The sequence below is a fragment of the Mobula hypostoma genome, chromosome 17 (assembly GCF_963921235.1).
Source record: "Mobula hypostoma chromosome 17, sMobHyp1.1, whole genome shotgun sequence".
Taxonomy (NCBI): domain Eukaryota; kingdom Metazoa; phylum Chordata; class Chondrichthyes; order Myliobatiformes; family Myliobatidae; genus Mobula; species Mobula hypostoma.
Window position 1 is genome coordinate 47,522,099 of NC_086113.1, and position 26,294 is coordinate 47,548,392.

The window sequence follows — 26,294 nt, forward strand, 5'->3', positions numbered from 1 at the left end:
ATGAAGGATTCCTCATCTGAAATGTTAATTATTTCTCTTTCCACTGATGCCACCTGCCCTGCTTAGTGTTTCAGCATTTTCTGTCTTTAAATAATGTTGGCTCAGTTTTTTTCTCATCCTCCTCAAAGTTAAGCCTGCTGGAGACGTCCCACCACTTTTTTATTAACAGCACATAGCACAGACCAGGAAGCGTAATGTGCTAGTAATTAACCGCATCATGTCGTTTCATCGCATAATACGACAGACATTCCCTTCATTTTATACGCCCGCCTTCTTCCCTACTAAGGACAAACTTGGATCTCTCTCTCCTTCCCATTTCTGCCCAGAAACCCTCACTGTTCCTCTTTCCACAAACGCCGCCCAATTTGCTGGGCTTTTCCAGCATTTTCTGCTGAATGTTTTTTTTTCGTATAAGAACAGCATTTATACTGCTGAATAGCGGGCTGGGAATTTGTGAATATAGTGAACTTTCCGGTAAGACCGTAAATGTGTAGTTGAAAAGTAATATCCAGTAATAAAGCATCTTGAAGCTGTACACTGAACGCGGAACACCGAGTCGTGGCTCCACGATTGAAATACGTTCTGTGGTGGAATATAGTCCCGCAGATAACTGTGCGGGAGCTAACCGTTTACGTGGGCAGCATTTTCATCCTTACAATAAGGTGGCAGATGTGAGCGGCAGCTGAGACCACGGGATCACATCACATCTGGTGCCGAGAGGAGGGTTCAGTAACCGGAGCCGGCGCTCGCACTGTACACCTGCCTTACAGTCACTGCGGTCACCGCGGGCGAGGACAGTCTGTGAGTGTTGCTTTGATCCCAGCGTCCGCAGATTATTTTGTGTGTACCATTGACTGCGGCTCCGTGGGCTGCTACTCGGATGAACTCGGCCCGCTCAGTGCAGACGGTGGAGAGCAGCAAAGAATTGGCTAGGTAGGCTTCAAGCAGGCTGCTTCTCGGTAGTAGGAATCTAGCAACCTTATTCTTCGCCCATTCTCTGACCCCACCCCACCCCAGCCCAGTGGGAGATTTGCCCGCGGCTGACTCCTCAGATGGGAGTCATTCCCACTGCCGGTCTGCGTTGTAGGGCCGAGCCCGCACATCATGGGGGAATACAATGCAAGCCGTGAACTACCGGGAATAACCACAGTCTAGGCCGATCTGATGCGCAAGGTGACTCATTTTCCTCACCATCCCTGTGTTCTCTAGTGGTTCCCTGATCCACCGGCTTCAGGGTGGAAGAAATCTTGGGTTGCATGTCAGGAGGTGGACGGCACTGTCTCTTTGTGGCATCAGAGCGAGGCACGTCTCTCTCCCTCGGTTTCTGAGGTAAATCTCGAATCACAGAAGTGTCTCGCTGGAGTCGTGGTGACCAAGTGAACCCGCCAGAGCTAACCCCAGTGAGTGCGCGATAAGTATTTGGAGGAATAATTTTAAAACGGGGTGGGGGGGGGGGAGAGAGAGAGAGAGAGAGAATAAAAATATCAACACCCCCACACCCCTTAGTTCCCGGTCTATCGGCTTGCTAATAGGCCACCTTTATTTTTAAAGAGACGAGGATATAAGAATCATGTACTTCGGCCATTAAAACTAACCAGACAACGTCACTGCCGAGCCATGACTAGTTGCAGACAGCTGGTTGAGTTAATGGGGTCGGCTGGTAAATTTCTTAAAGCCGTTAAATGCGAGTTTTAGTTCAGTTTCTTTGTTCTCACCGGGTCCCTACGCCGGCGAGTGGTCCAGTCTGCAGATTGATCGGTGTCTGATGCCGACAGTGGAATTCGCCGGCTAATCTCACCGAATCTTTTTACTAGAACAGTGTGAGGTGGGGCAGGCGTAATGAATGGCCAAGTTATTCTACTAGGAGCTTGTTGGAATTCTGAGCAAAGGTTTAATCAGTTATTTGGTTTGGTTGATGGTCGCCTCCACGCCCCGTTTCATTTTATAAGCTCTGTATCCCCGTCTCTTATCCAATTAGTTCTTTCAAATTACTTTCCCGTCTACCTTCATCACTAATGGAGACAAACTACCAGACTGGCCAGGGCTGACGGGAGAATCTCCATCCTCCCTTCACAGATCATTCCTGCTTGACAGGAAGAGACTGTGACCGTCTCTGTCCACCCACCTGGTACCGTGAAACAAGTTGTACCGTCAAGCACCGTCCTCCGAGATCTGTTATCGTGGCTCAAAGCCAAGGACAGGTAATTTTCTGGCTCAAAGGTCCAGTGATAGGTTTTTTGAAAAATAATTTCTCAGAAATGAGTCAGGTTTAGCAAACAGCCTAACAGTGTGGATATTTGCCTAGTGATGTAATCAAGTTCACTGCAAGTTATTAAAGCTCGGAATGCAAATTGGCTGCAGGCATCAATATTTGGGCAATGGGAACTTCCATGGGGTGAAATGTGATGTCCATGGTAAATGGGGTACGCCTGTAAATGGATGAATTTACAGGGGGATAGTGAGATGAGTTCACTCTGATATTTACTCTATTGGACCTGTGTGTGCCACTGAAGAGCAAGGCTCCATCAAAACAATGGGCTTCTAAAAGCACGAAGTGGGGTAAAAAAGCCAAACTGAGATGAAATCTCCCAAAATCTTAGCAATAAGCAGAGATTCACAAAGTATATGTGTCTAAACAAACAATAATAGCTGTGAAAAAGAAAATGAAAGCTTACAATGGATGTAGAAGTCATGAAATGTTGTAACTAGGATATGAATGATAAAGCAAATGAAAGAGGTGGATAGATTTGAATGATCTATCATTCCACCATTTTCATTACAATATTATGATTTACAGTAAAGGAGGGTAACTTTCCAAGACATTCTGAATGATTTAAGATTAAATATGGAGCAAGAACCTGCAAAAATTAACAACAGCAAAATAGCAGCGAATTCATTAAAATAAGCCCAAAGAAGTCATATCAGAATCTCACAGCTTCCATTCCTGGATTTTAAAGAAATTGTGTGAGAGGCTGAAAATTCCTAAAATTGTAAATTCATTTTATTGTTTTCTACAAAGTGGGCAGAATGGCCTCTATCTATAGCAGCTCTCAGAATATTCCCATCAGTACCATTTCCCCTTTATCCCCCTTGCAACCTATCCCCTCTCAGCTTCCTGCTCAGCAATCCTTACACACAAGGGCAATTTACAACACCCAATTCACTTACCCTGTCATCTGTGGAATATGGGAAGAAATGGGACAATGGGGCGGGGGTAGAGGGAGGATCCCACAGAAAGACCATCCATACTTTACGCAGACAGTGCTCAAAGTTAGAATTTAACCTAGATTAGTCTAGTTGGGCAACTACAGCAGGATTTGCTGTATCACTTTGCTAACTTTTTATCCATACCATTTCACGCTTTCCTCTAAGAAGACCACACCCTTGTCGTGGGGTTTAGAGGCTACGTTGCCTGGAGTCAGCCATGCTGAACAGGCCAAAGGGTAGAAGCCAGACTAAGAGTGGTCCACCAGTCATCTGGTTTCAGAGGTTCAGTTCAGGGCTAACAACCCTGACTGGTGAAACAAATCTGTTACAAAAACAGCAATAAATAATCCTTCTACATCTGAGTGTGACGGTATTCCTGAGTCTCCACCAGGGACTTGCATGACTGAGAGTAGTGAAACCCGAGCTACTGACACAATTGTGGAAGCCCTGGATACCACCAGGGATAGAGGACCTTCATTGCTGCCCTAAACCCCAGCAGTGTAATGGGCAGTGAAGTAGAGCACTTCACTCCTTAGAAAAATGGGAAAGGTGAGCCAAGGGAACTGTAAACCAATCAGTTTAATACCTGCAGTCAGGAAATTTGTGAAGAATAATGTGATGGCACATCTAGAAAATAGGATTGAGTGAATCCATTATGAATATGCAATAAGTGTCCATCTTTGATTGAACAATTTGAAAAGTGGGCAGGAGAAAGTTTTTGCATGTAATTCATAAAGAGCTCAAGAAGGCATTTGATAGCATCCCCCATTTGAGACAGCTAATGAATGTGAAGCTTGTTAATGATTAGAAAATTGATAAAGTAGCAAATCTGAAATAAAACAAAGTCTGAAATGGGTCAGACAATATAAATTAACATTTCAAATGGAAGACATTTCATCAGAACTGGGAAAAAGAGGGTGAGCTGATGATGGAGAGGGGCAAAATAACCGTTAAATTGCAAAAATTCTTGTTTAAACTACTTTGTATACAAATGAAATGAAGAACCAAGCAATGTTTTTGGTAGAGGCACATGTGATTGCAGATACTGGAAATTAGAGATTAACCAATCTGCTGGACCAGTGTCCTTGGGAGAAAAGGAATTGTTGATGATTTGGGTCAAAACTCTGAATCACAACGGGGAGGTGGTTTTCTTTCAGATAAGACACCAAAATCAAAGTCTCATTTTCTGCTGATGCAGCATTATGACCGAAATCAGTGACATGTCCTTTCTTCTACCTGTAGAGTTCCTCCAGACGGTTGTTTGTTGCTATTTTCAGTAGTTACTGTTGAGTATGTAATGTTTAATATTGCCATAGAAACCCATGTAGTCACTTGAATAATCAGGAGCACAAGGGATGGTGATGGTGGAATCTGGAACAACCCGTCGGAGGAACTCTGGGTTGAGCAGTGTCTGTGGTGGGGGGTGGGGGAGGAGGGGGGTTGCTGAGGAAGAATTGTCGTTGTTTCAGGTTAAAACCCTGCATTATCAGGAAATGGGACTTGGATTTTAGTGTCTCATCTGAAAGAGCACCACCTCCCAAAAATACTACTCTCCCTCGGTACAAGAATGAAGTCATGCTTTGTTGGCTTTAGATCTGCATCAGAACTTGACAGAACAGGTTGGTAACTAAGAGGTGAATGCTATCAACTGAGCGAAGCAGCACCATAACAACTATCGAGTCGCAGGGGTGCAGTGCTAAAATTTTTTAGGTGCCGGAGCTGACAAAATGCTTGCCATTTCCTATATCCTCTCTATATATATGTCACACCCAATTTGTGTACTTGCTCATTTCATGTACTGGGCAACTTCCTTGCTCCATTCACGTAATGAGCAGGTACACAAATTGGGTGTGATATATATATATGAATAGGGCTTCTTATAATATCAAGCACTAAACCAAGATGAAAGAAATATATGAATTCCAGAGCTCCACAGAAATATAGTTTTAGTTAAGACATTAACAAGATTATAGCCTATCACTACATTTCAGTGTATAACTGGTACAATAAAACATATAATACTTAATTTAATAAAATGACAAAGTATTACATGGTTGCACTCACTAATTATCATAAAATATAATTATTAAACAAGTAAAGAAAAAGATGGTAATTATGTATTTTACCAATTTAAAAGTAATTACCTACTTACTAAATGCCACCAATGAGAAGTTTCACAATAGTTTCCACAAAGGGTCAGGTGTAATATGTGTTCGGGGGTCTGAAGCAACTCTTGTCCTGGTGTCATCTGCTGATCTGTGGTACCGCAGCCATGATGTGACGTACGGCTCAGGATTCCACTGAACTAGAGGAGGTCCGTGTAGTTTAACAAACATAAGTGTTGATACATGATTTATGAGAATCCTTGAGCGTGTTGTTATTATTATCAAGTTCATGTGACTGAATCCTCTCTCACACTCAGCAGTACTAATAGGAATAACTTGTGAACAGCTCAGTAATGGACGTAAATCTTGGGGGATGCGGCGTCCACGATCCTCCACATAATCTCTGAAGGCATTTATTACAGGGGAAGAAGGAAGCTTAAACCTCTTACAGAGAGATGATATTGCAGCTTCTCCATAATTAGGTGATATTTCAGCAGGCCAGTTATCTTTATCAAGGACACACATTTCATTTAGCAGGGATTTATACATACTTTGAGGTTTAGAAGTTTGAAAACCTTTCAAGGATGTTGCCGTGAACATACGGTGCTGCATATTGTTTATAAGACTAGTAAGAAACTGTAGATAATTAATGGAGACAATTTTGTTGTTGCTTGTTAAAGTAATTTCTCCAAGCTTCCCCTTTTGAACTGCCTCTTGAGCTTCTAGAGTTTTTGTACCAGGTTGCTCTTTCAGTCCATGCAGTGATCTTGTGCTCCATTGGATCAGTTTGTCTGCATAAACAATCGTAGTAGTGCATTTCTGTAAACACTCTGACAGTGAACCAAGTTCATACAATGTGTCATACATTAGAGCTAAGTCCAATAGAAACTGTTCTGAAGAGAGCCTTTTCAACAGACCTTCATAGGTTTTTCTGTCACTCCCAGATCTTGTTACATTGCTTTTTCAAAATGAAAACACAGTGCTTCATAATTTTGCCACACTGCTGAAACTGTTCGAAACGAGCCAGCTACCCACCTGGTGCCCAGAACACAGCCTATTTTGCAAATTTGTTGTTCTAGTTGAGAGGCACATTCAGACAGTTCCTTTTGATGTAGAGGTGATCTACTGTAAACAGAGTACAATTTGTCCATAAATGATTGAAAATGATTTATTCCATGAACTTCTCACTGAATCACCTACTGCAAGTCCTAATCTGTGATTCAGACGGCCAAGTTATCACATCAGGGTAATGTTCCTTGGGAATTGTAGCAACACCAGATTTGACACCAAGCATTACGCTCGCCCCATCACTAACAAATGCTACAAGGTTCTGTTTCAAGCAAGAGTCATCAAACCCATGGTTATTGAGACAGTTCAATAGATGCTCAGCAATAGTTGCAGCTTTCTGATCAGGCAGTTCAATTAGATCTAAAAATATAAAATGGGGATCACCTTCCTCATCATTTTCACATTTCAAATAAATTATTAGGGCGGTCTTAATGCTCAGGCTTGTTGATTCATCAATGAGAACAGAAAATTTGCCATTTATCTGCTTGATATGCTGGCAAATTTTCTTTTTCATATTAATGGTTATGTGATTAATTATCTCTGTAGCACTAGTGTGGGAATGCGGTCCAATTCCAATGTCAATACCATTAATTTTTTGTAGTTCCAATAAGCCAAAGTGATCAGAGTATGGTCTGTCATTCTGAGCTAGATAATATGCAGAACAAAAAATTGAACCAGTTGCTTTTAGATGCGAAGCATTCAAGGTGTCACATAATTTTCAAAGAGCACCTTCACTAGCTATATTTTCAACACTTAGAGCAGCAGTGTGAGCTTTTGATCATTTGTGATCAACAATTTTCTTTCTGAGAGACTTCAAGCGTGTACTTTGATCGGCTCCATAATAGAATACTTGGTACATCTGCCACGCCGATTCTCCTGTGATCTGTAGTTCTTGAGGCTGCAGCGCTTTACATAGCTAGCCAGCCATCCCTTACTAGCCTTAAACTCCTTCCTCTCGCTCTCCTCAACCCCCTCACAGTAGTGCTCATAGAGGCTAAGTGCTTTTTCACGCATAATTTTGCCATCAACAGGGATATGCTTCTGTGACATGTCCTCTAGCCACACACTTAATGCTTTCTCAGTCTTTGCAAGCACTTTATCACGAACCAGAGAGACCATTTTTGCAGCTGTAGGGGTAGCACTAACACTTCCACGAATTGCAGCTTCTTTCTGCTTTATTGTGCAAATGCTCGATTCGTTCTTACCAACCTTACGGCCTACTTCGGCAAGTGACATGCTAATTTTCAAAGGATCTAAGATTTTTACTTTCTCGGCGAACAATGCTCAAACAATGAGTGCTGGAGAGAGACTGAGGATCTGTGAAATGGCAGGAGGCAGGGTACGCTGTGACAATGGGTCGAGTGAGGAGGAATTTCACAAATACCCAAATAAAAAAACAGGATTTCACCAAAAATGATCAAATATCCCAATGTTATTAGTGGTATTTTCCCCACCAGCCACCACCCCCTCTCCCCAACCCCCGCTTCCATAAAATTTCCTCTATTTAATATGTGGCCGCTGTTAAATTCCCTGCTTGTTTATTTTGACTTTTTTTACAGAGGTGCTGGAGCGGTGTTCTGGTGAGCTCCAGCAGCACTGTACCCCTGTTGAGTCGTTAACCAGAAGGTGTTTGGGAAAGGGTGAGAACCGAGCCATAAAGAATACTGTAGTTCCTCTCAGTTCTGTGATCCAGCTGGCAGGATTTCATTTGTTGCATTAACTAGTTCACTATAAGAATACAAGAAGCAGGATCTTGCAGTTCCACTTGCTACTAAATTGGATTATGATGGTTCAAACAGTCTCAATGCCATCTTGCCAGGAAGAAGAAAAATCTTGGCTTTAAGGCATTCTCACCTATCTGTTGTTCCTATGTACCTAAGAGTGCAGTTTGGTAACCTTCCTAATAACTCCACTAATGTTGGGTTGTCGTCTCCCACCATGTAGACCTCATCACTTCAGACATCTTTATTTCTGAATTTGGGAATTTCAGTCAGGTGAACCATACCACAACGTAGAGTCATAGAGATGTACAGCACAGAAACAGGCCCTTCAGCCCATCTAATCCATGCCGAAACCATTTAAACTGCCTACTCCCATCGACTTGCACCAGGACCATAGCCCTCCATATCCCTACTATCCATGTACCAATCCAAACTTCCCTTAAATGTTGATGTCGAGCTCCCATGGACAACTTGTGCTGGCAGCTCATTCCACACTCACATGGCCCCCTGAGTGAAGAAGTTTCCCCTCATGCTCCCCTTAAGCTTCTCAGCTTTCACCCTTAACCCATAACCTTTGGTTGTAGTCCCACTCAACCTCAGTGGGAAAAGTCTGTTTGCATTTACCCTATCTATACCCCTCATAATTTTGTATACTTCTATCAAATCTCCTCTCAATCTTCTATGTCCTAATGAATACAGTCCTAACCTATTCAATCTTTCCTTATAACTCAGGTCCTCCAAACCTGGCAACATTCTTACAAATTTTCTCTGCACTCTTTCAACCTCGTTTACAGCTTTCCTATAGGTGACTAAAACTGCACACAATACTCCAAGTTAGGCCTCACCAATGTCTTGTATAACTTCAACATAACGTCCCATTTTCTGTACTCAATACATTGATTTATAAAGACCAATGTGCCATAAGCCTTCCTTTTGACCCCATCTACCTGTGGTGCCACTTCCAAGAAATTATGTACCTGTATCCCTTTGTTCTACCACACTCCTCAGTGTCCTACTGTTTACTGTGTAAGACAGATCCTGGTTGGTCTACTGAAGTGCAACACCTCGTACTTGTTTGCATTAAATTCCATCTGCTATTCTTCTAGCTGATGCAGATCCCCCTGCAAGCCATGATGACCTTCCTCATTGTCCACTACACCCCCAATCTTAGTGTTATCCACAAATGTGCTGATCCAGTTAACCACATTATCATCCAGACAAACAACAAAGGCCCCAGCACCGATCCCTGCAGCACACCACTAGTCACAGGTCTCCAGTCAGAGAGGCAACACTCTACTACCACTCTCTGGCTTCTCTCACAAAGCCAATGTCTAATCCAATTTACTATCTCACGCTGAATGCTAAGTGATTGAACCTTCTTGACCAGCCTCCCATGCGGGACCTTGTCAAATTCCTTGCTAAAGTCCATGTAGGCAACATCCACTGCCTTGCCTTCATCCACTTTCTTGGTAGCTTCATTGAAAAACTCTTATAAGATTGGCTAGATGTGATCTACCACACACGAAGCCATGCTGACTATCCTTAATCAGTCCATGTTTATCCAAATAATTATATATCGGGTGTCTGAGAATACCTTCCAATAACTTTCCCACAACTGATGTCAGAATCACCGGCCTATAATTTCCTGGTTTCTGTTTAGAGCCTTTTTTTAAGTGGCGGAAAAATGTTGGCTATCCTCCAATCCTCTGGTATCTCTCCTGTCTCTAAGGATATTTTAACTATCTCTGCTGGGGCTCCAGCAATTTATGCACTTGCCTCCTGTAGGGTCCAATGGAACACCTGTCAGTCCCTGGGGATTTATCCACCGTGATTTGCCTCAGGGTAGGACCAACCTTCTCTGTAATCCATACAGGGTCCATGAAATTGATGCCACCTTGCCCCACTTCTATCGACTCTGTATCCATCTCCCAAATAAATACAAGTGCAAAGAATGCATTTAAGATCTCCCCTTCTGTCTTGGCTCCACACATGGATTACATTTTTGAAGGCCTCCCACTTTCCAAGTACACCTTTCCAGAAAGCAGCTTGTCCCAATCGACACTTGCCAGATCATTTCTGATAGCATCAAAATTGGGTTTTCTCCAATTTGGAATCTCAACCCATGGCCCAGACCTATCTCCTGGCACAAAATGGCATGGTAAATCTGCAGTGATGTCCATGACTGTCTTTTGAATTTCTCAGAGACATGAAAATGTTTGTTGATTGCACTCTATAACATCATTGAATGGATGTTTCTATGAGCATAAAGATAAAGCACCTCTGTGGATTAATCTACAACAAAATTTTCTTTTTGTGTATGAATGAAGTGGGGTAGGCTTAAGGATATTGTTAATCTAAATTTATGTGAACAAGTATGTTTGATTAATGCACTGGAAATTGAAGTTTCATCACAGTAATATCATTCTTTCTAATTTCGTGTTCATAACATAATGGGTTATCTGATCAATAGAGTGCTTTCCACTTCACACATTTAATATTGTTATTGAACAGTCCTCACTCAATTGGTTTTCCCATTTCTCTTGATCCGTGGTCAATAAATCTGAACGGCTGATGATCTGTGCTCAATCTAGTAAAAATTGTGAGGCAAAGGCAGTGGACGTTATCTACTTGGATTTAGCAAGGCCTTTGACAAAGCCCTGCATGGGAGGTTGATCAAGAAGACTTGGTGCCTTGGTAATCAGATGAAGTAAGAATTGAATTCGACATTGGCTTCGCGGGAGAAGTCAGAGAGTGGTAGTAGATGGTTGCTTCTCTGACTGGAGTCCAGCCTGTGGCTAGTGAAGTGCTGCAGGGATCGGTGCTGGGTCCATTGTTGTTCGTCATCCATATCAACAATCTGGATGATAATGTGTTAAAATAGATCAGTAGATTCATGGATGACATGAAGATTGGGAGCATAGTGCACAACGAGGAAGGCAATCAAAACTTGTAGTGGGATCTGGATCACCTGGAAAAATGGGCTGAAAAATGGCAGATAGAACTTAATGCAGACAAATGTGAGGTGTTGTACTTTGGGAAGACAAACTATAGTAGCATTTACACAGTGAATATTAGAGCACTGGGGAGTGCAGTAGAACAGAGAGATTTGGGAATAAAGATCCATAATTCCTTGAAACTGGCATCACAGATGAAAAGGTTTGTAAAGAGAGCGTATGGTACATTGACCTTCGTTATTCAAAATACTGAGTAGAGGTGTGTGGGCACGTGACCAAGTGGTTAAGGCATTGGACTAGCGACCTGAAGGTCGTGAGTTCGAGCCCCAGCCAAGGCAACGTGTGTTGTGTCCTTCAACAAGGCACTTAATCACACATTGCTCTGTGATGACACTGGTGCCAAGCTGTATGGGTCCTAATGCCCTTCCTTTGGACAACATTGGTGTCGTGGAGAGGGGAGACTTGCAGCATGGGCAACTGCTGGTCTTCCATACAACCTTGCCCAGGCCTGCGCCCTAGAGACTGAAGACTTTCCAGGCACAGATCCATGGTCTCGCAAGACTAACGGATGCCTGTAAAGTAGAGGTGTTGGGATGTTATGTTGAAGTTTTATAAGATGTTAGTGAGGCCAAATTTGGAGCATTGCATGCACTTCTGGACATCTACCTACAGGAAAGATATCAATAAGATTGAAAGAATACAAAGAAAATTTGCAAGGATGTTGCTGGGATGAGGAGCTTAGTTATTGAGAAAGGTTGAATTGGTTTGGACTTTACTCCCTGGAAGGCAGGATAATGAGGGGGGATTTGACAAAATTGAGGGGATATATATATATAGGGTAAATGCAAGCAGGTTTTTCTTCCACTGAGGTTGGGTGAGACTAGAGATCAGAGGGTGAAATGTTAAAGGAAAAACTGAGGCTAACCTTTTCACTCAGAGGATGATGCGAGCATGGTACAAGCTGCCAGCAGAAGTAGATAATGCGGGTTTGATTGCAATGTTTAAGAGAAGTTTTGATAAATACATGGATGGGAAAGATATAGGGGGCTATGGTCTGGGGGTGGGCTAATGAGACCAAGCAGAATAAGAGTTTGGCTCAGGCTAGCTGGGCTGAAGGATGTGCTTCTGTTTTGCTGTATGACTCTATTACTCTAAGGTTTGTATAACAAAATAATATGCAATAAGAATTGGTTTGAAACTGTTTAAATTTAATTTAAAAAATATTTTATTGAGATAGACCTTGGAATAGGACCATCTCGCCCTTCGAGCCACACCGTCCAGCAATACCCTGATTTAATCCTAGCTGAATCACAAGACAATTTACAATGCCCAGTTAACATACCAACTGGTAGGTCTTTGGACTGTGGCAGGAAACCGGAGCACCTGGAGAAAACCCATGTGGTCATGGGGAGAACATACAAACTCCTTACAGGCAGTGTCAGGAGCTGAACTGGGTCGCTTGTACTATAAAGCACAGTGCTAACCACAGTGCTACTGTGGTGTCTAAGGGCTTAACATCAACAAGTCTAAAGAGGATATATCCTTGTCTATTATATTTAAAAGACAACTGTTCTGTTTGGACATGTTTTGATGATCTGGATGATGCAGAGAAGCCGTGCTGTGGAAATGCCCTTGTTACAGAAATGCAACTGAAGTTCAGAGGTCAGACTAAAAGTTCATGACCTTAAACCAGACTTTCTTTCTGAGGCAGAAATTTCTAAAAATATAACTTTGTTGTGACTTAGTTTTCTATATTATGGAATAAGATTTCAGCAAACTACTGCTATTATAACTGTGTGTAAATTTTTTTAAAGGCACTGGATAAATGATTTTATTGACTTGTTTTCTGACTATCGTGTGGTCTTTCCCAGTGTTTCCGAATTTTCAGCTGAAGGAAGGAAAAGGAAAGAAGAAAGCTTTACACTGCCCTGGGGTTTTGTGCCATGAGAAATGCTTCACTTGTGCTTTTCCCTCACTATTGCGTTGTTGTGCATCATAACAGGTATGTCACTGAAGCAATGGATTGGTTTTGCTTTGGTTGTCTATATAGAGAATTGTCTTAATTGCTTTGTAAAAGGTTTTATGTTTATTTTTAATATTATACAGAATCTAAATCAAACTGATCACTGTATTCCAATGTAGTGACCCTGCCTCTGCCTCTGCTGTATTTGAAACAAAGAACTTTGTGAAGCACATACACAGAACTTTTCCCACTACTGATTTCTAACCTTTTTAAAATCTCATCAACCCTTTCTAGAATTCTTGGAATCTTACATTTGATCCATCCTGCCTCTATCAGCTGACGAATTAGTTGCAATTCCCTGTTCTTTCCATATGGCACTACACCATTTTTCAAAATCCTCTCCCGAATTTGGTATTGATCCATGTGAATTTGAGATTAAACCTTGCTGAGGCCCTCCATTGGACAACCATGAATATTGCCTCCCTGCTGCATCAAACCAGATTGCAAGCCAGGACAGTATGAGATGGAGAGCAAGCTGTTGCCCAGGCAGCAGGCTCCCCATCTCTACGCAGCTGATGAACCCAAAGGAACAGCAGAGACCAACGTAGGTTGGCACCAGAGGAATTGCCGGTCAGAGATGAACTCAACGTAGGACTGCCTTAGGGATTCCAGCTCCGGATTTTTCCTCTGGGGGTTTACTCCTGAAGGCTTCCCTATGAGTGTGTATAGCAGCAAGGCAGAAGAGGTTTGAGATCTGAGTTTTCCTTCTCCTGGATGAGCCGCCAGTCACAGCTGATGAGCTCCATCTTCCCAAAGCAAATGGTATTCACTCTGGATATGTACTGACAATTTGGCCTCTGTCCTGCATCTTGTGCACAATAACATGTGAACCTCAGTGCTGTGTGTTGACAGTGTATTGAACTTGAATGCAGAGGCTTGATTTGTTGATGTTTCGTATGCTTGCACTCGCAACCACGGGCTTAGTACAACAAGGAAAGTGTTGCTGGCTGTTTTTTCTTTATTTATTACCTAGGGATGCTGAGGCTGATTTTGTATTGTCGATGTTCCCATGGTAGTGTTGCTTGTGCTGCGCAGATGGGGGATTTGAACCTGGCTCCTTCCTGTACTGCACTGTGTGGGCAGTTGATAAGCTAATTGAGCTAATGGAAGAATTGCCTTTGCCATGATTTTTTTAAAAGACTTGCTTTGCTATGGAACGTTGAGCATTACCAGTCATCAGGATAAATGTTGGCCAAGGGAGAATCTCTCCATACTTGATGTCCATGTAAGAGAAGAGCCAGGGTTTAGTTGTCTGGTAGATCAGGGGTTCCCAACCTTCTTTGCACCGCCGACTGGTTTAATACTGACAATATTCTTATGGACCAGCCGACCGGGAGGAGAGTGGGTGGTGTTCAAGTAGGGTTAAACTCACATCAACATGTCTTTTACAGTTAGGGTTGCCAACTTTCTCACTCCCAAGTAAGGGACAAAAGTAGCAGTCAAATCCCGGGACACTTTACCCCAGGAAGGACTACCAGGACCATGGAGCCTTGCACGGGCACCTGTGTGCGCATGTGATGTGTACATGCGTGTACGTGCTGATTTTTCCCCAACAAATCAGTTTCGTCTTCATCTTCCTGACTATACTGTACATACATTATTTCTATTTTATATAGGCTGTGTATTTATCATATCATTCCTGCTTTTACTATATGTTAGTGTTACTTATTTTCAGTTTTATGTGTTATTTGGTATGATTTGTTAGGTTATTTTTAGGATCTGGGAACACTCAAAAATTTTCCCCATATAAATTAATGGTGATTGCTTCTTCGCTTTACGCCATTTCGGCATGAAAGGTTTCATAGGAATGCTCCACCTTAGCTGGGGGAATACAGGACAAGGGCGTTCCCGTATGGGACAGACCAAGTTAGCCCAATATACGGGATGTCCCGGCAAATACGGGACATTTGGCAACCCTATGTTCAAGTTCAACAGTGCGTGACAGGGAATGAGGAAAGGTGCAGCTGACTCATATCGTTTCCTCGTGGCCCGGTAGCACATGCTTTGCGGCCCGATACTGGTCCGCGGCCCGGTGGTTGGGGACCGCTGTGGTAGATGACATCTATTTCGATGTTATACTTGGCTTGGATTTTGAGCTTGTTCTTGCGGTGATCTTGAGGTCAAACTCATTCAGTGGAGGAGGGGCTAGTGCTGAGTTAATGTTCACACCTGACGAGGTGCTTGAGTTCTCTGTCAAATTAAAGTTGACAGCATGAAATTGCTGTACTAAGGTTTCAGCCTCTCCACCTGGACCTGTTTCCCGATGCTCAGCTGCATAGTAACTGTGTTGTATCGTGCTATAACCGCACTGATAGCAGGCAATTATAATTGGAATGTTGCTCCTGTACGTTACCATGATCTCCAATGCACTTTAATTTCCCCTGTTTCCTGTAAGAAATGCATTTGGTGTAATTTGCACCCTCGCACTTGCTATTAGTTCAAATACTAATATTTAAAAGTAATAGGAACAAGAGGAAAGCCCTGTAGATACTCGAGCCTGTTCAATCTTTCAATATCAGTCCATAAGACATAAGAGCAGAAATTGCTGCTTTAAATATATCCCATGACTTGGCCTCCACAGTGATAAAAGAGTATTACTGTTCAGATCTCACTCATATCCTGGCTGATCCCCACAAACTCCCGATTCCCTGTATCCAAAAAGTCTCTCTGTTTCTGCCCTGAATATGTTTGATGTCCCAACACTTCTGCCCGAGTTAGAGAATTTCTAAAGGTTTCTCAGCCAAACAAGAGAATCATTTTCTCTTCATCTCCAATTTAAATGACCACCCTGACGAGTCTAAAGTGATGTCCTCTGTTTCTAGCTTCATCCGCCAGGGGAAACCTTTCAACATCTAGCTTGCTGAACTTCCTTAGGATCTGAAATAGATCAATGAGATTTATATTCCGACACGACGTGGTTATAGACCCAGTCTGTCAAATATTTCGCTGTTCAACCGGCTGAACTGTCTCAGAGGTGCAGAGAGGCGGGCGGGTAGGGGCAAGGGCATGAAAGGGAATGAGGTGGGAAGCTGAGAGATGAGGGGTAGAAGAGGCAAAGGGATGAAAAAGAAGAAATCTGATGACAGAAGATACTGCACCATAGAGTAAAGGGAAGGAAGTGGCTGGCAGTTTGTGAGGGCGGGGGTGGAGATGGCAAGAGGTGGGAGAGCACCAGAATAAGGAAAAATTGAGTGGGGATGAGTGGAGGAAAATGGGAGTGGCTGCCAGAGGTCAGAGAATTCTGGAGTTCTCGTTTGGTCTGGCCATTGCTCATACACTTGAATCTCTACTTCTGTACCCTGTTCCCCTTGCACTGAACGTGACGCTTCAATTATTACCGTCAAGACTCACTGTAACTGTATTGCAACTTCATACATTTCTGGTCCAATTGTGGAAGCTCCAGCACTGATCTCTGAGACCCACCACAAGTTACAGTTTGCTAAACTGAAGACGATCACATTGAAAGGGAGATTATCATTTGATAAGGTCATGATCATAAACCCCAGAGTGAGAGTTGAGGCTGTCCTCCTGGTATTAGACAATGTACAGATTAATTGAAAGAAGACATGTGGAGCTGGTGTTACTATAATTAAAATAGCACTCTGTGAAAGAAGGGCATTGTCCTGATTTTTGCATGTGGCTGAGCTTTGGAAAATTATGCATGATATTCTGAATTTTGGATCCTACTCACATAATCGTTTTACAGCCATTGAGTGTGTATATTTAAGGTGGAAGTTGACTGTTTCCTGATTGGTCAGGGCATCAAAGGATATGGCGAGAAGGCAGATGTATGGGTTTGTGTGGGATCTGGGATCAGCCGTGAATGGAATGGCAGAGCTGACTCGATGGGCTGAATGGCCTAATTCTGCTCCTATGTCTTATGGTCTTACGTAGTGTGCCATAGTGAGAAACTGGGTTGGAATTTTGTTTCCACTGATCAATTGGTCCTGAGCTCCCTTTAATAGTTGTCCTTCACGCTGCTTGCCATATGAGTGATAGGAATAGCAAACATAAAGTGTAGACAACTTCCGGTCTTTATTTTCAGATACACAAACTCCAACACAGAAGGTAAAATACTTACTTTGTTCTCAACATGATGCATTACATGGAGAGGAAAAACTGCCACGTGACAGTAGTGTTTGAATGGCCATCTGTGTAGCTGTTAATTTAAACAGCCAAGGTTTGAAAATCCTTTACATTAAAATGAAATATAGTAAATGGACAAAGTCTAGAAATGGGAAAACTTTTTATTGCTCATTTATCTTAAATTGTAGGCCTTATTTGAGGGAGTGTCATTTTACTCCAGTTTCCCTTCAGATGATTGTGATATATCCAGTAAAGCCACCAGGTGAGTAACTTAAAGGAATTGGTATTTTAAAAAGCCATGGCTTGCCCAGGTACTACTGTTGTGTAGTGGTTAGCGAGATGCCATTACAGTTTGAGGCCTTCACATTCAAAGTTCAATTCCGGTGTCCTCCGTAAGAAGTTTGTATGTCCTTCCTTTGAAAGTGTGGGTTTCCTCCGTGTGCTCCTGTTTCCTCCCACAGTCCAAAGGTGTACTGGTTAGTAGGTTAGTTGGTCATTGTAAATTCTCCTCTGACTGGGCTGGGGTTAAACAGGTGGGTTGTTGGTTGATGTGTCTGATTGAGCTGGAAGGGCCAATTCTGCACTGTATCTCTAAATAAAACAAAATATGTCTTGGTGGCAAGTTTCTATTCTGAATGTACATCAGCAAATTAGACTTAAAATATTCTTATACCTTTTTTGTTTTTATGCCACTTAGCTGATATTTTCTCTACTTTAAAAAAACTAAATTCAAATTTGTGGCTTATTTTGTGCAGGCCTCTCATTTGCTGGTTCCACGAACAAAGCTATACACTACTAAGCACCTAGTTCAATAATTCATTGATAAGCCTTTTTCACGGGTAACCTGTGCTGACTTAATGAGACATTATTGGCTCTACACAGGTTTTTATCTGCAAGTGATGTAACACAGCCATGTTCTCAATTTGTTTTGCAAATAATAGCAGAAAGGTAACCACCCTTTTATTAAAACAAATAATGAGATACCGACTTGTACAACCTGTAATAGCAAAAGGCACTTCCTGACAACGGGTTATTGCATTATAATTCTCAGCCCTATTATCCAGCTACAAATAAGCATTTTACTTTTTACCAAGTTATGCTCAATTCGCTGTTGAATTTTTTTTTCCCATTTTACTCATCTCTGTTGTGCACTAAATTTATTTTTATGAAATATTCATAAACCACAATGTATGATTTGAAACATTAGTGATTTGATGGTCTATCTCAGGGTTGAAAAGTTGTGTTCAGGTGCACCAGTAAATCGCTTCAGCCTTATCAGCCAAAAGACACTTCAAGTAAAGGCAGTTTGATAATGTTTGTTGAGAATTGTTTTTATAAACAAGTTTAATAAAAAGCTCTGGTTTTCTTTTCAACAGTAATCTCTTCACTGTTTTTCTAGGGAGTGAACCTGTCTGAAATCTGTTTTGTACGCCTATCCTTTGCTCGAAACGGGATTGGAAATCTATAGTAGCTGAGGCAAGCACAATGTCTTGTTCTCGCTAAGTGTGAAATTCTCTCTGTGCCTTTGAAGGCTCTAATATGGAAATCAAATCTCTACTTTGCCATCTGGGGAGGGCTGTTGAAGTACAGCGACCATGACAAATGGAGTTTAATTTACCTTTAAAGTCTGGTCCAGTTAATGCCAATTTATTTGATTTGAGGGGCTGGATAATTAAACTCGCACTTAAAGCCCCTATTGTGCAATTTCTTATTGGCCAGTTCTCTGGCCAATATCTTGCATTCAGCTAATGGAACAAACACATGATCTAGCTATTTATAACATTGCCCTCTGTGGGATTCTATGGAGCGTGAATAGGCTTTCATGGTTTATGCTTTGTTACCCAGCTCGATATAGTTGTCCATAAAACACCTTTGGGATATATTGCAATTATGAAAGTTCGTACTTTTGGTGGAAATGCCCAAGATTTAGGGAAGAATTAAAACTGCAATCAACTATTAAAGAATTACAATAATGTGAAATGTAAAGCATTAATGTAGTAGAATAGAAAAGAACATTACTAAATTATATAAAAGTTGCTGGTGAACGCAGCAGACCAGGCAGCATCTCGTCAGAGTATCCTGACGAAGGGTCTCGGCCCGAAACGTCGACTGTTCCTCTTCCTGAAGATGCTGCCTGGCCTGCTGCGTTCACCAGTAAATTCTATGTGGGTTGCTTGAAATTCCGGCATCTGCAGATTTCCTCGTGTTTGCATTATTAAATTATGGTGTTTATCAAAAGAGAATGAGCTGGAAATTCATCACTGGAGATAGAGTAGTTGTAATCTCCAATTTTATATAAACATATTTAGTAGAAAGGAAGGATTGAGAGAAGGGGCAAATGTTACATGGAGTTGGATAAGATGGCAGCCTATTTCTCCTGGATGAACTTGAACAAAATTTGACTCCTCTTAAAGTGACGAGACAAGTAATGAGTTTTAAGCATGTTTCAAAATAGACCAAGAAATTAACATTTAACACCCGGTGCATGTGTGTGCAACACACTCCAGGATTTTCGAGGGTTGGGTGGATGTAATGCTCCAGTGGCTTGGTACTTCTGAGGATGTTGGGCACAAGGTTTGGTGCAGAGACTAGGAAAGAATGTATTCCTGGAGAATTGCTCTACATATGAAAGGTCACAAGGAAATCAAAACAGGGTTAAGTTACGTGGCTTCTCAAGTGTGCCCCCCAGCGTATTCCTGGGTGTGTTGCTAGTTAATGCAAACAACACATTTCACTGTATGTTTCATGTGATAAACCTGAATTTGAACAAAAGTCAGAAGTAATTTTATAATAATGAGTTAACTACTTCTAGCCAATGTTCCTTGCTATTCCTTGTATCTTAGCTCTAGGTATACTCAAGGACTGAGTGTCCAAAGCCCTGTGAGTTGGAGACTTTGGAAGATTCACGGCCCTCTTCATCGTAGTGTTGGATGAAATGTTCAGAGAAATTGGGTATTTTATTGGGTCTTTGCAAATAATTTCCTGGCTCTATTGAAAGCAGTGTGGCCTGGCCAATATTTATTCCTCAGCTAACTGGTATCTATCTCGTGGGTCCATGCTCTACCTCCTGTACATTTCCTTAACCCAAAGGTGCTTCATAGATACTAGATGGTTTGGGTTGGGAATACAGGATGCAAATCTAAGTCTGTGCTTTTTATGCATGATTGAAAAGTTTGAGTAAGTACCAACCATGCATCCCTGTGATATATCTTGCTGGTGTAATTCCAGAACCAAGGTATCAAGCACGTTCCTTTTTGCTGTTGTACACATGTAGTCTTTAACAATATTCAATGTCACTTCAGCTGTGGCTTATAATATTTCCACAGGGACTCTTTCAGATTATTGCAGCGAAACACTTCGCTATTCGGATGCTATAGTTTCTCCCAACCTGAAGACGACCAAAATCCTACGGGTTCCGCCGGCGGTTTCGATGTCTGAATGCATATCAGCCTGCTGTGACTTCCCTGACTGTGACTTGGCGTGGATGTTTGAGGGTCATTGTTACATTATGAGCTGTCAGAATATGGAGGAGTGTGAACCAAAGAAGACCAGCACCATGGAGTCTTACTTGACCTTTGTGCGCAGGTCGAGCATGCAGGCAGCCTCTTACAAAAGCAGAGGATATTCCACGGGGATGGAGGAAGAATCAACTTCAGTGGAGAGGGACAGTAATCTGGAAGATCTCTATGCGGAACACCTGAGCCTTGATGATGCTATAGCAGCGGAGTCCACAGGAAATTACAAGGAAATGCCCATTACTGGTGGGAATTTACAGGATTCCAGCAAGGATCAGGAACCGATACATAGGTCACAAGGCTGGTTTGTGTGGGACTCCAAATATGATCTCAATGTGTCTCCGGTGACCGCTGGTAAGCTCAGTGATAAAAATGAGGAGGTTAAGTCAGCTGGAGTTCACAGCAGGGTTCCTCTAGACATGACTGTTCCAAAGAATGGATCTCAGCAAGAGGAGTGGGTTGATGATGCAAAGGAAGAGGCAAGAGATACTGCGACATTTCTCCCACTGGAGTTGGTGCGTAAAGGAGATCTTCAGCGCAATTCAAATGAAACTAAAAATGGCATCCAAGAGGTAGGTTGTTGAATCTCGCCATTGTTTTAATTTTATTCTCAACGTTTCTCCCCATCCCCTATGGCTTTCAATGTTGTGTACTAATTATTGCAGAAATACCCAGTGGTAACCAGCTTCCAGGTCTAATGCAAAAGTTCCAGGGTTTCGTAAGCATATGATCAGAGGGGAAAAAAAGTTTGGGGTGGCACTGGGACAGAACTGACTTTTCTCCCATGTGCTCTGGTGTGCTTTAGGGAACCGCGCCAGCAAAGTAGAAAGGAAAAGCAAAATAATATTTCAGTTGCTGGGGACTGATTTCATAAACAGAAAGCTGAAAATTATCTGCAGGCTATGGAAAGAGGAACAGTTAGTGCTTTAGATCCTGACTTTTCATCAAAGCTAGAAAAAATTAGACATCCAAAGTTGGAGAGGAGGGGGAAGTGAGAGAACAAAGGCAATACCTGTGATAGAGTGGAGACCAAAAGAAATTGAAAGATACAGTATTGCTGACTGAGAGACAATGATGTTGGTTGTTTATCTACCAACAGCAACTCCCTTGTTCCTCTTCAAGTCTGGAGTGCTACATTTGGTAGCCATGGTGGTATCTCCATTGCAGGAGCCAAACATGGATCTGGATGGCCATCTGTTCTGTCTGCAGAGGTGACTTTGAGCTTCCAGTTGCCTATCATTTTAATGCTGCAACCCAATCTCACCCAGATCTCTCTGTCTTTGGCTCCTTTGCGATGTTTCATTGAAGCTCAGTACATTATTCCATCTTCTGTCAAGTCACTTTACTACCCTCCGGGCTTAACAGTGAATTTGACAACAGCCTGCCGAGTTCTGATGAAAGGTCATAAACTGTTAGCATTTGTTCTGTGTTTTAATTTTCACAGTTGCTGCATGTCTGATTTTCAGATTTTTATTTTAGATTCCCAATATTGGCAGGACTTTGCATTTTATTATTTCAGAGTTAGTTCAATTCTTTTTCCTTATTTTTCTCTCGCTCTTTTTTTTGGCTTTTATTCATCTCGTTCAGGGAGATTTTGCACAATTAACCAGCCTTTGTTACCTCCCTCTGTTGGTAGTTCCATCATTCTTGATTCATTTAGATTCCCTTGTTTCTACCCAGTCCTGGACATTCCCTTTGTTCTCTACACTCTTCCTGCCTTTCTGCAACTTCATTCCCCCCAGTTCTGATGAAAGGTCATCAGTCTGAAATGTTAAGCAACAAACCATCTGCTGGCGGAACTCGAAGGGTTGAGCAGCATCTGCAGTAGGAGAGGAATTGATGTTTCAGGTCGAAACCCTGCCTCAGGACTGACCATGGACAGGCGAGATGGCCACTGTGGCCTGAAATGTTAATTCTGTTTTGCTCTTCATTGATGTTTCCTGAACTTGCCAGTATTCTCTTTTATGTGCAGTATACTTATTACTACCTTTCCTATCAACAATAATCCACTCTAGAAAGTGGTAGTAAATTAAAAATGTAAAAACAATACCATTTAATGAAGTGGCTCGGTTTGCCACAAATCCAGATATTAAACTGCACCACAACAAAAATTCAGTAGTGGCACTCAGTTGTGGTTTCATAATTGGGAAAACTGAACGCATCCGGTTGAGTAGGTAGTTCAGACTTGGAGGATAAGATACTGATCGAAACATCCATCTACTCTCACCAAAAAGAGAATTCTCCAAGTGTTGTCAGATATGTGTGCCTCACAATACACCTAAAGGTGGATTATTTAATTGTTATCACAGTTTTATGATAGAAGCACTGAAGCTGCGAATTTAAGATTACAAATTCAGGTCTCTGTTTCGCTGAGCATTGCATTGTGTTTGGTGTCGCCCAACCAACTTTCTAATTGCTTCCACAGAGCAGCAATGAAACTGAAGCGACTACAGTGATTCACCTGCCCACTCAGATCCTCCCTCACCTCCATTCAGGGCCCAAACAGCCCTTCCAAGTGAAACAACACCTAACCTACGAACCTGCTGGGGTTGTCTCTTGTATCTGATGGTCCCAATGCGGCCTCCTCTACGTTGGTGAGATGTGTCGTAAATTGGGGAACCGCTTTGTCGAGCAGCTCCTCTCTGTCCGCCAAAAGTGGAACTTCCCAGTGGCCAAACATTTTAATTCCGAATCCCATTCCCGTTCCGACATGTTGGTCCATGGCCTCCTTTTGTGCCATGATGAGGCCAACCTCAGGGTAGGGGAACAACTTATATTCTGTCTGGACAGCCTCCAACCCGATGGTATGAATGTCAACTTCTCCTTCTGGTAAAAAATTTTTCCCTTCCCCACCCTCTTCCATTCCCCACTCTGGTCTCTTACCACTTTTCACCTGCCTCTCATCTCCCCTTGGGTCTCCTCCTCCTTCCCTTTCTTCTATGGTCCACTCTCCTCTCCTATCAGATTCCTTCCTCTCCAGCCCTTTACCTTTCCCACCCACCTGGCTTCATCTTTCACTTTCTAGCTATCTCCTTCCTCTCCCCTCGGCATGAAACATTGACTGTTTTTTCATTTCCACAGATGCTGCCTGACCTGCTGAGTTTCTCCAGCATTTTGTGTGTGTTGCAATAAAAAATAAAAAAGGTTTTTTCCCCAGCATGTTCTGGTTGTGATATGGTGTAGTCCATCACCTGCAAATTTATTGTTTATATTTCATGTCCTTTGTAACCTTCCGCTAAAGCCAAAGAAAAAGTCAAACTGTAGTTGATATTGTATTGTAGAGACAGATGGCACATTATTTCAACATTATTTTGTTATTACAAAACGACACAAAATTGGACCAGGACACTTGGAGAACCTCCTCAATACTACACCCAAATGTTAGCCTAGACTTTAGAACTTAAGTTCCTGATTGACATATAAAGCCACAGTCTTCTGATCTGGCTGCAAGGTTTTCGTGAATAAAACAAAGTGAGGTGTTTTATGCTTATTGAAGCCTGGAACAAATTTTATTGAACTCCAAAACCTCGAAACAAAAGCGCGTAAATAAACTTTATGTAACAATGTCATACTGTCAGACCAACCTCTTAAAGCGAAACCCCAACTCAATTATATTACCCAACACAGGCCCTCTCAGAATTCAGTAAAACGACAATGTGAACCGTCTGGAGCTCAGATGAGCTGCCTGGCTTGGGTCCTGTGTTCCATGGGTGGAGGAACCGCAGGTGCCTCTGGCTCATCTAGTGGTGCGTTGACATGCTCATGGTCATGTCGTGACGTCAGGTGCATGGCAGGGGAATACTCCAAATCTTGGTGGGCTGCCTTAAGGTGATCTACCAAAATATGTTCAAGTTTACCCTTCTTATCCGTGATAAAGGTCTTTTCTCCCCATTTCAAAATGCAGAACGGGCCATTGTAAGGTGGCCCAAAGAGATGTTGGAGTGCATCATGGCAGCTAAAAACAAACGAGGCAGAACGTAGGTCAACAGAAACTCAAGATTGCTGTACGTCATGATGGGAGGCAGGAATAGGAGGAAAGGAATTGAATTTACTGAGGAGGGTGGAACACTTTTGAGAGGCTGAGCAGGCAATTGTACCATCAGCAATGAAGTCACCTGGCACTCGTAATGGCTGCCTGTATACGAACTCTGTCACGGACGACTGCAGCCCCAGTAGGACCCATGGGAGATGATCATGCCAACACTCTTTGGCTAGGGAAGCCCTCAGAGCAGCCTTTAAGGAGTGGTGAGACCGCTCGCATACACCGTTGGACAGTGGGTGATGTAGCCCAACACTGACATTCTGGGCCATCGCAGCCCAGAGGTATGAAATGAACTGGGGACTACAGTCAGAGGAAATATCAGATGGGGTGCCAAACCGAGCCACACAGGTGCTGATGAATGCCCGAGCCACGTTTGCAGCCGTCGTTGATGTTAGTGGAATGAACTCTGGCCACCGGGGTAAGAAAGTAAGTGAAACCGCAGGCGGTTGGGGGGTTCGGGGGGAGAGGACCAATGAGGTCTACATTGACATGGTCAGACTGCTGCTCAGGGACTAGTGCAACCAGTTTCTGTGAGGTCTTCCAGCCCGGATGCAAGAGACCACGTAAGGAGTCAAAAACAGTCCACCTCTACTCTGCGGGCATGATGGTGAGACATCGCACGAGAGAGAAACCCCAGCTGCCCCAAACTTAATGTCAGCTAGCCGCATGCCCGTGTCTGCCGTTCGGTAAGCCTGGACCTCTGGGTCAGTAATTTAGTCAGCTGCCATGCCGAGATAGTCAACCACTATGTGTACAGCCTCAGCGGCTGGCCATGACAGGCAATCGGCCATGGCATTATTTTTCCCCTTGATATGTTGTATATCGGTTGTGAACTCAGATATGTAAGCCAGAGGGTCTGATATTTTGGCCATCGAGTGCACGAGGGGTTTGTGGTCAATGAATGCTGTGAAACTGTGATCCTCTAGAAGAAAATGAAAATGGTGGATAGAGGCCGAGAAGCTCACAGTCTAACCAGCTGTACTTCCTTTCAGGCAGACAAAGCTGACGGCTGAAGAAGGCGATTGACCGCCACACGCCTCCAACCAACTGTTCATACACAGCATAGTCTGAGGCGTCAGTAGTAGTTGGGGAGTGTGCACCCGTAAGGTCACATTGGAAAGAGCTTGTTCGGTATCATCATTTGTTCTGGTCATATTCACTGACCAGCCAAGCACTTGATTAGGACTACTGCCTTTAAAATCACTATACAGGGGGAGCAGAAGTTCAGCAGCCTGTGGAATGAAGCGGTGATAGAAATTTACCATACCTAAAAACTGTAGTTTTTTGTAGTGAGAGGTGGTGGGAAATCCATAATAGTGGCTACTTTCAGTTGGAGGAGTTTGCACCTTCGGTAGATTTGCAATGGTGGAGAAAGCAGGGTTAATAATCAGCCCGTGTTGGCTTAAGCACTGAAAACTGTGCGGAAATGGGATACATGTTCAGACTTGGATGCACTGGTGACAAGTACAGTATATCATCCAAGTAAACCAAAAGAAAATCTAAGTCTTTTAGTAGAGAGTCCGTCAGCTGTTGGAAAGTCTGTGCTGCATTTGTCAGTCCAGCAGCATGCACA

At 42.7% G+C, this 26,294-nt stretch overlaps 1 protein-coding gene across 6 annotated transcripts in view; it reads left to right on the forward strand.

The window, feature by feature from the left end:
• The first annotated feature begins 363 nt into the window (after window positions 1-363).
• LOC134358007 (dyslexia-associated protein KIAA0319-like) overlaps window positions 364-26,294 on the forward strand; it is a 79,515-nt gene continuing 53,584 nt past the window's right edge. For 2 of the 6 annotated variants that reach the window (XM_063069869.1, XM_063069874.1), the window contains exons 1-3: window positions 397-801; window positions 12,927-13,057; window positions 20,491-21,251. In XM_063069869.1, the coding sequence (XP_062925939.1) occupies window positions 13,006-13,057; window positions 20,491-21,251 (813 nt within the window). In that variant the 5' untranslated portion in view covers window positions 397-801; window positions 12,927-13,005. Of the gene's footprint in view, window positions 934-1,324; window positions 1,401-2,076; window positions 2,202-12,926; window positions 13,058-20,490; window positions 21,252-26,294 lie in introns of those variants that run through there. The other 4 variants (XM_063069871.1, XM_063069872.1, XM_063069873.1 and 1 more) reach the window with 4 other exon arrangements.